We start from the raw sequence: 15758 nt of genomic DNA, 5'->3' as shown, positions 1-15758 counted from the left end.
TACCATATCTATTTGATTAGTAACTTTGTAACATTAAAACAATGTAAAGATAGTTTAAATACATGCCATATGGAAATTGTTAGAAGCTGTACATGATATAGCTTTTAAAACTACTGAACATCATCCAACAGTGGTAGGTGGTGACTCTTGAACAGGTGAGGCACATGCAATAAAGGTTGTCATTTTCAACCAATTTTAATTATTCTATGCCACTTCCTACAAATTCTCGTTTCTGCATGGTCTGTTTCTCACTTCCTCCTTACCCAAGCTATAGATTGCCTAACCAAGCTTCCCTACTTGGTATTGGGTAATTCTGACATGTTACATTCTCTACTTGAATGCACTTGCTGTTTTTTTTATATACAAACATCAAGTTGAAATTGAAGCTTTAATACAAATTAATTAATGTTTTACTATGCTCTCACAGATTATTACAAATGAAACAAAAGTTACAAAACATTTGTTTTAGATCAGAGGCATGAATAATGAATGCCAAAAAGGTCCTCACCTGATGAGCCACCACTGTTACCTTGTTATCTCCAATTTATTGCTATGTTTCCTTTCACTTGAGAGAAGCCGAAGTATTTTTCAGAAAATACATATGCAATAGACATGCCTCTTCAAAACTATATTAACAATTCAGTAATATTAACAACTTCATTCAACATTTATAGTATAATCAGGCAGCTGAAGCAAATATTCTGCTAATTAAAATACTTGTTTGTTTTCACTCAACTTCTTTGAAACTTACCTTATTCTGCTTGCTGACATCACAAACTTTAGAATCTAACAGGACACTAACCACATCAAAATTTCCATGGGAAACAGCATAATGCATAGCTGTATTACCCTAAAAACCACATGATCAGATACAATAAATATTAAAGCAAAATGCAGGAGTTATGTATAAACTACTGTATTCTTTCCAAATAACAGTCAACTATCAACATTGAGACATGCATGTATCTTTCTTCCCTATCAAAACATGACTTGTAGTTCTTCTACGATAGTTACAAGATGTATTTTTTAAATAGGTACACAATACCTTTCATAATAGAAGTATTTGTAATGTTTGTTATCCAAAACAAACGTTCTTTGCAACAAAACTGATGAAAACAAACAGAAATGTATCAAACATACCTTACTCTTTTCAGGAAAAAAATTACAGTTGATGAACAAAGATTTTGATTAAGAAAAAAAAAGATACAACTTTATAGTTTGATAATATTAAACATTCACCTTAACTAAAAGTGAATTTCCAATAGATATCTACATATGCAGATAGCTAATTTCTTCTTGAAAATTATGCTAATCTGTCTGAGAGACTTGCACACCACCAACCTTGTGTAAACTCACAACTAACTTTTACATGAATCCTGTGAAATTGTGCTACTGCCTGATAGCGTATCACCAACAGGAGTGCAAATGCTCTTTCTACATTCATGCATGAAATATGTCATTCTTTGATAATGCCACAAGTAAAAGGAAAGTGGAGAGGAATGATGGAAGTATGTATAGAGATATTTACTTGAAATACATTTTTTTAATTAAGAAAAATATTAACTTTACAATCATTCGCCTCCAATTAGAGAAAGCTAAAATTGTACATAGAATAGTTAGAGGGACTGGTGTTAAACTTACCTATATGAGCTCCATTCCATAACCAGCAGAAGAATTCAGTCTTAGTTTGTTTGGAATTTAGCACAAAGCTATAGGAGGACTACCTGTGTTAGCTGTTTCTAAATTTAGTGGTGAAGAAAGTCTAGAGAGAAAGCAGCTAGTTATCACCACCAACCTCTAACTCTTGGGCTACTCTTTTACCAACAAATAGCAGGATAGATCATCACATTATAACGCTACACAGCTGAAAGGCTGAGCATGTTTGATCGGGTGGAAATTGGAACCCATGACCAGTATTTTAAGTGTGACATGGTAAGGAGGAATTAACTGTGTATAAACATTATCTCTTATGGATACAAGTAAAGGAAAAATGAAATATAGCAAAACATTAACCCCAATGAGTTGCACATTAAAAAGCAAGTACACCCTTGCGCAAATTAATTGAAACAAGACGGAAAATTATGTTTTCAATTTTTTGCATTTTATTTCTGAGAATCCAAAAATTACTCACAAATTAATATATGATATGACCGCCTTTATTTTTCAGAAGATCATTAATCCGCTTTGGCATTGAGTCCACAAATTGACTGCAATCTTTACTAATTTTTGGATCACGGTACCACACCTAAATTATGGCCTCAATTAGCTTATCTTTCGTAGTACAGTCTTTTCCCTGAAGTCTTTCATTACAAATCGACCAAAGATTTTCAATAGAATTTAAGTCCAGAGAGTTTCCAGGCCAGTCCAGACCCTTTATTCACATTGTAGTCACAAAATTCTTCACAAGTTTTGATGTGTGGCATGGAGCCAGAACTTGCTGAAAAATGCCAGATCCATCTGGAAATCTCTTTTTTAATTCTGGAACGACTCTTCTCTGCAAAACTTCAATGTACCATGGTCCACGCATCATACCTTCTATGATATGTAAGCCTCTGGTTCCATAGTAGCTGAAACACCCCCAAAACATATTCTTCAAGGGATGTTTTACGAACTAATTGATGTGAGATTCTCGAAGTTTCTCACCTGGAGATCTGCAAACATGCAGACTTCTTTGACCCTATACGAAGAAATGAGTCTCGTCACTGAATAACACCTTCCTCCATTGTTCTTGTGTCCAGTTCTTGTATTTCAGACCCCATTGATACAGTTTTTTCTTCATTGAGTTGGTAAGAAGTTGTTTTTTGACTGGTCTCCTTGCCCTTCGACCGACATCAAGAAGCCTATGACTAACTGTTGAAGAGCTGACTTTTATTCCTTTGATCTCCAAATCTCTTTTTATGGCATCACTTGTCTTCCATGGATCTTTCACACTCTCCCTAACCACATAAGTGTCGTCTGTTGGCGTTGTTTTCCTTTTTCTGCCACATCTTCCTTTACATTTCACACTGATAGATCAGGTACTCACCATGCCATTGATCACATGACTGGTGGTCGATAGGCTAACACCAACAATGTCTGCGATTTTCCTGTAAGTCATGCCAGTGTGCTAGTGCAGTGTCACAATCTTTGTACACGTTCTAGGAGTCACATCCATTGTGTATGATGGATGAAAGATGACTGATTAGCAGTAAAAATAGCCTCATTTTTGAGAAGTCTAATGCAATTTTGAATGACATAATATTCCTCAAAATTTTGTAATATATCCCAAAAATAGATCAATCGTACTGCAAAACACAGCTAATGATGCCTTCTGTGTGAAAAAGTGACTATTAAAGGAAATCAGCGGGTCCAGTGAGCCTACACCGGCTGCCATGCTGAAAATATTGTAAAATGACTATTTATTTCAATTAATTTGCACAAGGGTGTAGAACCAAACATTAATAATAACCTGTACAAAGTAAGGAATAGTTTACCAAGACTAAGAACTATCTTCCACATGTACATGTTAATGAGGAACAAAAATCAAACCTTAACAGTTATGTGTAGAGCAAGGAAGAACCAACTAGGTATCTTCCATGGGTAAGGAGTAGTAATAAACTGTAGCTAAACAACATCTATTATCTTTCAAGTGTATAAGTAGGAACTAGAAATAAAGCTTAATACAGGTGTGTGCACAGTAACGAACAAGTAACCAATAATAAACATTACTTTCCATATGTACACATATCAGAATGAATAAGAACTATATTTTGCTTTAAGATTAATGATTATCTTGCAGTTATCTAATATTGATCCTTTGTTTACAGACGTTTTTTTCAAACATTTTGCATTTTCAATTACAAACCTACAGGCTTTTTTTCTACACCTAATGGCATAAATAGATTAAGTATGTTTAGGTCTAAAGATGTTAAATGTTTTATACTAGCATATGCTCAAAAATTCAAGGTTCTAATTATTTGACCTCATCAAAACATAAAATATAACATTGAATACACATGCATCAATGTTCAAAACACTTGTCATGAAAGAAAATATCATTTAGAAAAAAATAAAAAAGCTCAAAGCTTAAAATCAAATCAATTCTTATATTGGAACCTGCTTTCAAGTATGAGGTATGCAAGCATCTCAGCACAGATCTTTGCAAATCTACAACTTTAAGTGCTTATTATTTTACATGAGAGTATTCTGTAAATAAACCTTATACCATTATTATAGCTTATATATCAAAGAGCATCATTGATAAAAAGTCTAAGTTAGATTATTACCACCATTGTAATATTAATGTAATGAATAAATTTTAAGTTTCATTTGAAATGTCAAGATGACAAAAATGTATCTTCAACTTCCTTTTTGTTATCTGCAGTTGTTTAGTTCCAATACTGCTTCCAAAGTACAAGTATAAAACTGTTACATTACATGTGCAATACATAAATTTTATAACAGAACAAAACTGTTACTTGCATTATGATCAGTTAAGTTGACCACGCGGCTCAAAAGAAGGTTAGAGAAGCTTTCCAATGTATCAAGGTAATCTTCTACAACATGAGGGTTAGCATTTTTTTGACTGGACACTTTGAACCATTCTTGTTGTATGAGCACAAGGCTGGACTTCTGTAATAGAAAACAACCACTAGTTGAATAACATTTCAATGTATTATATTATTCTATCCTTTAAAAAGTACCTTTTTACAATAAGTTTAGTTTTTTCTTCAAAGTATAGAATAAGAGAAACATGAGACCATTTCTGTACCTGTGCTATAACTTCAAAGTATAGAATAAGAGAAACATGAGACCATTTCTGTACCTGTGCTATAACTTCAAAGTATAGAATAAGAGAAACATGAGACCATTTCTGTACCTGTGCTATAACTTCAAAGTATAGAATAAGAGAAACATGAGACCATTTCTGTACCTGTGCTATAACTTCAAAGTATAGAATAAGAGAAACATGAGACCATTTCTGTACCTGTGCTATAACTTCAAAGTATAGAATAAGAGAAACATGAGACCATTTCTGTACCTGTGCTATAACTTCAAAGTATAGAATAAGAGAAACATGAGACCATTTCTGTACCTGTGCTATAACTTCAAAGTATAGAATAAGAGAAACATGAGACCATTTCTGTACCTGTGCTATAACTTCAAAGTATAGAATAAGAGAAACATGAGACCATTTCTGTACCTGTGCTATAACTTCAAAGTATAGAATAAGAGAAACATGAGACCATTTCTGTACCTGTGCTATAACTTCAAAGTATAGAATAAGAGAAACATGAGACCATTTCTGTACCTGTGCTATAACTTCAAAGTATAGAATAAGAGAAACATGAGACCATTTCTGTACCTGTGCTATAAATTTAGCTTATTATTTACACATAATATAAAAATAAAATAAAATATATTTATAATCACACAAGTATTTTCTTGAAATTTACAATTCATTGTTTATCTATTAAATTGAAACTTATTATTATATTAATCAAAACCATTTATATATATGGTATTTTATTTAAAGTCTTAACGATTACAGATAAATTTCAAATAGGTTTTGTATCCTTATATACATTCCTTGAGATATTTTTAGTTAGTTACATTGACGTTCATTCCATCACCTTCTAGATACTGGTTTTGTCACCACTTATCAAATCTTTGTTTACCAGGTTTGCACAAGATCATCCAAACTCAACACTCCTTTTACACGTTATTCAGAATATTATCCACTTCATCCTAAAATTCAGCTCTCATGACATCTTCATCACTGAAACTGGGCAGTCTTCTTGTTTGCTCTAACTACACGTAGTAGTACTATGAACAAGCTTTTTTTTGTATAGAAATTTTGACTTCAAAGTTTTAACTATATTCTCAGTTTAACAGTTTGAATTTTTTTTTTTAATAAATTGATTAGGCAGAGCATTCATGATGAAACTTTGTAGGATGGACAGCAACTGCCTGTTGTGGAGACACAAGTGCAGAGGACGTTTCGAAAGTCTTCCGCCTTTCGTCTTCAAGTCCTCTACACTTGTGTCTCCACAACAGGCAGTTGCCGTCCATTCTACATAGTTTGAAATTTTAGCTTCAATTTATTAAAATCTTCATTGTTACTTAAGATAAATCTAACAACACTGCTGAAGGTTTTGTCCCCATTTCTGTTTATTTAAATATTTATGTTTATATTAAACAATAACTCTTCCATTCCTATGTCAACCAGTTTGATGCGCTTTGCTGGATTTTATTCTTATGTTTTACTTTATTTTGATTGTGGTATCAGGTATCTTCAATACAAAATATATCCAATGAATTGCATATTGTAACTCATCAAGTGGTCTTCTAAGAAAGATAACTTAAGAACCATGAAAGATACACACAACCCTAAGTTGGAAATTTCAATGTCATCAAATTCGATATGCTATTCAGCCTTTACATCAACAGAAAGAGAAGTGCATTAAAAACTCTTATGTAGAGTGCTATGTGGACAATGTGTCATACCTTCACTTAAATTATACTGCTATGTTGTCTAGTTTCTAACTGCCTCCTGTATTGGTTGGTTTATACAAATCCTCGAGACTTAATTATTTTTTTAGTAACGTCACGTTCAAGATATCCTTTGAATGAGGTGTTAGGGAATTTCACCGATATCCAGCATTGTAGAGTGTATTGAGCCTTATGGAAAAGTTAGAAATATCTTTGTTATATTAATTCTATTTAAGAATTCAGTGAGCTGTGACACCTATTTCCTAAGCTATAAGTTTGTCAGAGGATGGGATGGTTTGGTTCTTGAAACCAGAGAATTCCTCTTTGCAAAGTATCACAAGCTAATTCCAGTCTCTATGAAAGTTAACATTTTCCTAAGTTGAAAATGTATTTCCAATAATGTGTATTTCCACTGAAACTTTAGCTACTCCTCAACCTTGACTTTGCCCATCAAAGCATTGGTTTCACTTGCTCCAATTCTTTATATCCCACCTAAGTACACTTGGTGTTGTGACACTCACCATACATATCAATGTGCCCTCTATCCTAGTACTATATATAGTAGCACCTCACTCAGATAATGTAACCTCTTTTTTTTAAAGTTTACACCATCCCAGTCATCAGCACCAGCTCTTAGTCAGGAGGAAGGGTGGGAGTGTCCACAAAAGTAAGTAATAACGTAATACATTTTCAAGTTAGGATAATGTTACCTTCCATAACACACTTACCATCTGGTGACACTTCAGCTATAATCCCACACTGAGAAAGTGAGAGGACCAGTGCAGGCATGATCCACATAGAAAGCACCTGCATAGAATGGGAGTGTAACCAAGATAAGGATGGTACAAAAGTGGGGGAACCACACTACATCCAAAACAGGTATGCTCTTCTCCTTTAATTTAGTTCCTATATCAAAGGCGTAATTGTACATGAGTGATCATCACTATATGGAAACCCTAACCAGAGAGCCAAGGTTCCACAACAGCAGGATTTGAATTACCCATACCGGTAGCGAGGGAAATTGGATTACAATGTTATACACAGATATATTTCTGATTGGATCCCATAGACAGAGTAATGTGTTCTAAATTACTGAAATACGAATGAGAAAGTAAGCAATCCTGAAACATTTTCCAAGGTTCAGAACGACGAGATCACATAAGCCTTTTTCAGCCAAGGTGATCAAAAACTGGATGTGATAAAGACTCCCTAGTTCCACTAGTAGAATCTACAGGGATAATGTGCACTGGGGAATCCTGAAGGACAGTGCTCTGGAAACAGTGCAATAAGTGAATTGCATTCCCCAAAGTTTTAAGATCAAGCTGAACTTGATTTTCAACCCAACAGTTGGCAGGGATGGACAGGAAACTCTTTCATTTTATTCACAATATTCCATGAGTGCCTAGATGGTCTTATGGAACACCTCATTTCTACAGAGCCTGTTTCAACTAATAGGAAGTATAGAGAGAAAGTGATTGCTAGTGCATAACTGGATTGAAAAGAAAACACCTGTTTGGGCAACACTCACCACAGAGTGAGATCCACTGAGAAAAAGGAGTAAGAGAACCTAGCAAGTAAAGAAACAAGAGAAAGACAAAAATACTCATTCATCCTTGTAATCTAGCACGTTGTGAAATGGCCACAACTGGTAGTCAAATCCTCAGAAGAAGAAACTGACAGATCATGTAAAGAATATAAGGGAAAAGTGTTAAGATAGGTCAAAATAAGAGCCTGCAAGATGTCCTCCAGCAGATGATTGAAATGGGCAGCAACATACAAAGAAATGTGATGATTCTAATAAAGAGGTGCAACCCTCAGAAGATTCCTCATCCATAAAGTCCAGAATAAGCAACATATATATTCGTGAATACACCTAATCTATGTAACTGAGGAAAACCTGTGGAAACTGAAGGATCCCAATGAATAGAGAGTCAAGTACTATCATTTCAAAAGATGCTATTGCAAACCACATAATGCCTCAGGACTCTAACAAGACACAACAAATCATCAGTATTTGATTAGTCATAGAGTTGAGAAATAACGAGCAAAGAAAGACTAAAAATGAAAGGACTTGTCAGGGTTTAGTAGAACCAAAGTAGAATGTGCACATGAAATACAAACAGCATCAACCTACGACATCATCATGCCATCAGCAACAAAAACACCCATTAAGAGAAAGGTGATATATGGTATATGAGGCTAGAGTCTTGAATAGACAAAAATTAGATATTGTGAACACATTTGGATGAAGTGGTCTCAAACTCCTCATGAGGCACACATAGAGCAAACTTAGAAGGTAAATCCAATAGGTAAATGTTGGATGGAATTTTCTAAACAAAGAGGAAGAAATGTACCCACTTAAAGATACTGTAGAAGAGGAAACCATGGTTAAGCCAACCAACCTGGGGTTAGTAACAGCTCTAAAGTAGAGGATTAAATCATAGCCAGAACTCTTCAGAACAAATGAATAGGGAAAAATCATAGACATGCAATTCCATTCAATTTGGACTGAATGCAACTATTGCCAAAACCTGAGGATGAGATACTGAGGTTCAAAATTACTGGTGGTTAAGGTTCAATAAGTGGTGAATGAATCAATCATTGGAGACCTGAACTGAAACTAAATTCATCAGAAAATCTCACAACATAGAATTTATTTGGATGGAAGAATGTAATTGGGCTGAAACAGGTAATCAACTATTAAATTCATTACCCCAAGAATACAGCAAGCCAGGAGGCTGAAATGATTGGAAAGAGTCCTATAAACAATAACCACATTTCAAAACAAAGGTCCCAAGAATGCATGCTTCCATGACAGGAGATTTAAGAAATCACTGTTGAATTGATGGAGTGGATCATGATGACATTCTTTTATAATATATCTATACTTTGAACTATAGCCTGTTGGACAGTGAGAAGTTCTAAATTATTGAGACAGAATGAAGTCTCATCCTTCATCCATATGCCCTGGAATTCCTAATTTTTGATATGTGCATCCCATTCTTGAAGTGAAACATCCATGAAAAGATAAAACTCAGGACAAAAGAGTGGTATAGGCACAGTAATGGTAATGTTGCTTTAACCATCATGGAAAAACTACAATGTTGCTGCTGATAAAGAAGACTGTAAGATCCAGTCAATTGAAATCCACATCCATTCATTGTACAGTGACCACTGAAAGAACAGCATGTGTCCTCGTCCCAAAAAATCAGAAATTGAAATATGCCCACATCTTCCAAAAGAGATAGAACCATTCACATAAGAGACAGACTACTCACTCCATAGCCTGGAGCTGGATGGGAGATGGCAAAGCCCAGGTTAAAACATGTTTAAGAACTCGTACAATTCTGCAGAAGACACACAACATGGAAAGTAAAATTCACCATGTGGATGTGGAGAAATGCAAAAACAACATCAAACTTGGTCATCCACACACCTGGTGAAAAATGTCAACACAGGTTGAGAAGAGGATTTCACCATAAACCTGGGAGAATTGAAGAATTGGTTGAACCCACAAAAAGAGAACAATCAACCCATCTTCTGTCACCTTGTGCACAACAAATAAATGGAAATAAAATCCTGGAAGAAATTAATTGACTCACAACCACCACCCCCAGAACCAATAATTTTCTGACAGCCTTGGAACAAAAATCCACACTCTGCTGATCAGTTGGAGAAAAAAGACACCACAGGTTTGGAGGATAATGAAGGTGGAGAAGACAACAAAAATATCAACCTTAAAGCCAGAACATCAAGTACACATAGATCTATGGTGAAAAAAACCAAGTTTCTATCAATTGTAACTACACTCCTACAGACTCCACACCCAGCTAAAGTAGGCACTGACAATGGTGGTGACAGTTGACATAAGTGAAAGAGCTTTGAAATTAAAGATGAAATATCTTCCGAATATTCTTAAAGCAAGGAACAAAAGCAAGGGGATATAAAAATAAGAAGGTGTCATATGTTCAAGGTGATCACAGTGTCCAATCTGGAACTCCATATATTCAAAAGTGGATCTACTCTGTGAAATTGAAATATACACCCACCTGGTGATAGTAAACCAAAGCATGCAAACAGAGAAATGAGGATACAAGGTATATTTATCCCATCATGAAATAAAGCAGTAAATCTCTCATCATGAACAAGCAACATTGGGTAATGAAGAAAACTAAGTAGTCCCTCTCTGACTTTCTGCCATAAAGGAATGAGTAGACTAATGGCCACCAAAGAAAGCCCCAAAATCTCACAATCCTGAGTGATTAATTGAAGAGGATAAAAAGGAGCAGGAGATAGTTGATCCAAACTGGCTCATGGGAAGCCAATTTAATAAAGAAGTGTCCATCAAATGAGTCCATATTCCTCACAATGTCCTGAATCATCATGAAAAGTAGCCTCATAATCCCCAGAAAAATATCCCCCAGAAAATTATATGTCTTCATCTCACAACTGATCAACTCACAAAAAACCTCTACAGGAAATTGTAATGGTACAGAAATCCACAAAGTGACATTAAAATCACAATCCAGAAAGTAATAAACCACAGCACTGTTTCAGAGAAAACTGACCAATGCTTTGTTAACAAAAAGCAATTATACTATCCAAGTGAAGTGCTTACATACAGTTCCAGAATAAAGGGCACACTGATGTAGGTGGAGAGGTCACAATGCCAAAGGCATTTAAATAGGGTGTGAAAACTGAAGCAAGTGAGACTAATGCTTGGATGGGCAAAGTCAAGCTCAAGGAATAGCTAAAGTGTCAATGAGTGGTATGTTTTGGAACTTATTCTATGGCATTTGTAATAAGCAAAGTTATTTGTAAGTTACTATATTTAACTTTATTGTATCTTGTCCCAATTAAATTAAAATTGGTTGTTTACCTCTTAACGTGTAATCCACTTTCTTTTCACATCTAAGTTCTGACATCAGATGGAAAGAAGTCTTAAAATAATGTTCAAATAAGCTATTGGCTTATGTAGTGATCTTGTATGGGGCATTAATTTCATAAAGGAATAATATGATGAATCATGTTATAAGTTCAGGAGGTGAAAACAAACTCCCAATTTAATGTTAGATACTGCATGGGCAAGTCCAAGCAATTGAATAAACAATTATATATAGCTAATCACTTAAAAATGTCCATGACATTTAGGCCTGTAAAAAGCAGAATAATATAAACATGCACACATGAAAAACAAGTAAATCTCAAAGCCTGTAAAGCTTCATTTACAAACTTTATTTAGAGGATACTTATAGTATATCCATATAATTCATGTTTATTTAAGGAAGTTACATTAAACAAATAAGCCACACTGAGGTTAAATGTAAAATTTAAGAATACCTGCACAAATAGTCCTTGTATTCTTTATAAGAAACTTCCCCTTCAAAATATCCATTTAAATATTAATACTTACTTTCAAAAGAAAATTTCTGGATTTAACTGAAGTGAGTTTATTGCTATAATTCAAACACTTACTCACGATTGAAAACTATATAATCATACTATCTCAGTTTCAATCACATATAGAGTGTTTACAATAGTTCATATTTTACCATGAGCAAAGGCAGTTCCTCACAGTTTTAAAATAAAATACTATTTTGTAATATTTTCCAATTGTTTAAAAACTGGTTTATTATTTTTAAAAACTGGTTCCACAACTCACCACTTTCTTCTCATACTTTTTTTCTGGTTTTCCCAAGTAATCGTTCAGCACTTTGCAAGCAGCCATCATTTCTTTAGTTGGTTCATTCCTGGAAAGGATAAAAATTCAAAACCTCTTAAAAATATATTATATTTGTGTTTCTGAGCATTGATGTACGAAAATATATGAACATGCACAAGCACATTAATTTCGTTTGTTCAATCTACAACCACAGAAGTCTTCTTTCACAGTGGCATAAGACTTCATTAAAGTTGCAGATTAAAGATACACCCCCATGACAAACACACCTATAGAAACAATATTCTAAATTTCTTAACCTTTTACTCATTTTGCTTTCTAGCAAGGAAACTGCAGTTTTTTTTAGGAATCTTTTCACCCAAAACTGAAAATACTAAAGTTGTCAAGGAAATACAGCTGTGCAATGGAAATTAAATATTTTCTCTTTAACAAAAAAAAAAGACTAAAAATTATCAAGTTGTCATACAACATTTAAAATTAACCTAAAAGCAAACTAAAGAGGACCTTGAATGTGATGAAACTTGAGTTGCAAGAAGCAAAACTTATGAGATGAATAATAAAAACAAAACAAAAAACGCATAATATAAAATAAAATTTCCACAGACTATTTAGTCATACACATCTTCAAATGAACAACGACCATAAAATAATACAAAATGAGTTATATAAATAATACAAAAGCAGATATGAATAATCAGAGATTAAGACTTAAGTTCAAAATCTGAATTTTTTAGCTTTAAGTAGCTCAATTTAAAACATAGATATGGCATTTAAACTTGTCACTGAGATGTAGCATGGGCCAAAGTAAAAACATTTATTTAAACTTAAATCTTATGTTGACAGTAAAAGATTATCAAAGAGAAGAAAGCAGTAATAAATTTTATCTGATTATTGATACCAGTAACGTGAAACTTTTTAAATGGAGGGCATATTTCCTTTGGTGGCTGAGTTCCAAAACTGACATAACCTGACTCCTACATTTCTTAAATCTAACTATAAAATGAACATTTTAGTATCAAGCTCTCAGAAAATTTACTGTCCTTGAAATTCTTGTCTTACCAAAGGTCTTATTAAGTGAATAAGAATCTTACTTTTCTTGACGATTGGGGTTTATTGGCTCAAAGATCATTGTTCTAGGTTTGTTTACATTACTAGCAGAACTTATGTTTCCTGCAACACCTTCATAAGAACTGTCTTCTACATTGCTGCTACTTTCAGAATCAGAACTTTCTGTTGTGTCAGACTCGCTCTCACCTGTTGGTTTTCCAACCTTTATTTTATCTCTATAGCAAAAAAAAAGAATGATTTTAACTTGATATTTTTGAAATGTTCTGGTATGAATTTTCAATAACATTTGCTAAAGCAACAACCCAGTAGTAGCTTTTTAACTCAATCAGAAAGTCATATCAAAATAGTAGCAAAAATAACTAAAGATTGAGACTTAGAGAAGTATATGTAATTCCAACTTTGAGCATAATCTACTGAATATTAATGCACACTTCTGACATGAAGCTTTAGAGTTGCCACAATGTATAGAAAGTTTATTTTATTACTTTCAGTCCAGTGTTTAGCATGAACACATTAACAATGCAATAATTCAGAAGATAAAAATTAATAACTTCAATCATCTACATTATTTCCTTTTTCTATCAAGTCTGAGAAAGCACAGGATTTAATTCTAAAAATATTTCCATGATAATTAAAATGAAAAAGTTTACAGTTTGTAGTTTAAAGAGGTTTTTCATTATTTTTAAGAGTAGGTTGTTGAAACTTCAAAAGTAGACAAGTAATTCTGCTGTGCCTTTTGTATGGTCTACAGAAAAGTTTGAAAATCAAGATTATTAAAAACACCATTTCCTACATTTTGACTTTTAAACAAGAAAATAAACATACATTAAATATATGAAGATACATTTACCACTCTTATTTTTACTAAAACTAGAAATGATTTCAACGACTGTATAAATATCATAATTTTGTTCCTTTTCTCCCTCTAACACTGCACTACAATTTTAAGTTTTGCTTCCTGAAAAGTTTTTGCTGATTGTGACAGGTACCTGGTGGGTATGTACAAATATAGTTTTGGTTTTGCTTCATCATATAGGAACTCTGAGAAATAGACAGTTAACTGTTTATCGGCAGTAATGTATTTAATTATGTTTGTTTCTAATACGCTATTATTAAGTTCAACATAATTAAAAGTGTTTTGTTCCTGAATTTCATTTGTATTCAATGTCCTGTGCATCACGTTGCAGTGTCCAACAGTAGTCAGCAAGCATTGATGGATTCCAGTTGCCCTGATATTGTTTTTCCACTGTAGTAATGTCCTGGTGAAACTGAAGATTTTGATGAAATGGTATGTGATGGGCAAATTTGGATGTGATTTTCGTGATCAGCAGCCAAAATCTATAAGGAACACCCAAGTGTTCAAGAAGCAAAAACTTTGTTGTGCAGTGTAATGCCTCTGAAGTAGGTGAAACTAGCTGGTAAATTTGAAAACTAATTTGAAAACTTTTAGCACGTGTTGGAACTTATTGCCATAATTAGTAACTGTACAGTGAAACTTTGTTAGATGTTGAGGGACAAAAAAAATATATAAACTAGGAGAATACTGCTGACCACTAGAAAAGAAAAATATATGTGGTTGGACAGAAGTAGATATACTTTTCTTTCTTCTTGCTTGTAAAAAGGCATTAGAAATGGCTTCAAAATTATTTTTAAAAAACTTTTTTAAAGCACAGAAAACTCAAAAAGGTTGCAACCAGTAAAGTAGTTCTGGTGACCGAGTTATTCTAAGGTTAACAAACTGATAGGAAAGGATAAAACAGGATAGCTGAAGCATGCATGTGGTTCACTCGCATCCTGTATCTAATGAAAGTCCTGAAGAGTCTACAATAAGGTGACACTGCAAAGTTGTGATTACAGAGATGTCAAACACAGCATTATATCAGTTACTGAACTGGATATGGCAAAATTAGTCTGTTGATCTGTTCTCCTCTGCTCTTCATGAGTTCTTAGAATTTATAATGAAAACAAGAAGAGCATATGGAGAAAGCTATAGAAGTGATGATTAGTAACTATGTTTACCCAAATGTTTATAAAGTTAATATTAAAGAATGCAAAACTCTGTTTGCCTCCTGTATACATAGCACTATAAAAACAGTCACTGCCATTAGAGCAGTGTTAAGGTTGGGAGACTACTACCAACTTACCAAACTCAAAAATATACAATGTTTTGAACCTGGCAATACTTTAAATATATTATATATTTATCTATATAGACCCATGTACATGTATGTAACATTGTTCAACTAAAGGTATTTATAAAATTCAAGCTCTCTAGTCATGCAAAAAACAGTTATATCATGAAATTTATGGTACAATTGTGTATATCTACATGTGTGCATGTAAAAATGATTTTATATATTTACATTTGTGAATCATTTATGTGTTATTTGATTCTGTACTGAGCACCATCTGTTGTACATTTTTTTTAATACAACTGTTGTGCAAAACATTGTTTTAAATACCTAATTTTAGTACTTTACACTTTGTGTTTTATTGAGTTCGAACAGAAGTCAATTTTTGTTGCCTTCTTTTCTATGTT

General features: G+C 33.5%; 1 protein-coding gene across 23 annotated transcripts in view; it reads right to left on the bottom strand.

The window, feature by feature from the left end:
• Nucleotides 1–15758, bottom strand: part of LOC143245160 (uncharacterized) — a 64552-nt gene that overhangs the window by 11183 nt on the left and 37611 nt on the right. For all 23 annotated transcript variants that reach the window (XM_076491155.1, XM_076491177.1, XM_076491154.1 and 20 more), the window contains 4 exons: nucleotides 13243–13434; nucleotides 12134–12221; nucleotides 4462–4611; nucleotides 752–850 (listed from right to left, as the gene is read on the bottom strand). In XM_076491155.1, the coding sequence (XP_076347270.1) occupies nucleotides 752–850; nucleotides 4462–4611; nucleotides 12134–12221; nucleotides 13243–13434 (529 nt within the window). The remainder of the gene's footprint in view (nucleotides 1–751; nucleotides 851–4461; nucleotides 4612–12133; nucleotides 12222–13242; nucleotides 13435–15758) is intronic.

This window comes from Tachypleus tridentatus, chromosome 2, assembly GCF_004210375.1.
Source record: "Tachypleus tridentatus isolate NWPU-2018 chromosome 2, ASM421037v1, whole genome shotgun sequence".
NCBI lineage: Eukaryota > Metazoa > Arthropoda > Merostomata > Xiphosura > Limulidae > Tachypleus > Tachypleus tridentatus.
Note: the sequence above shows the minus strand (reverse complement) of the source record. Positions and strands in the feature narration are given on the sequence as shown.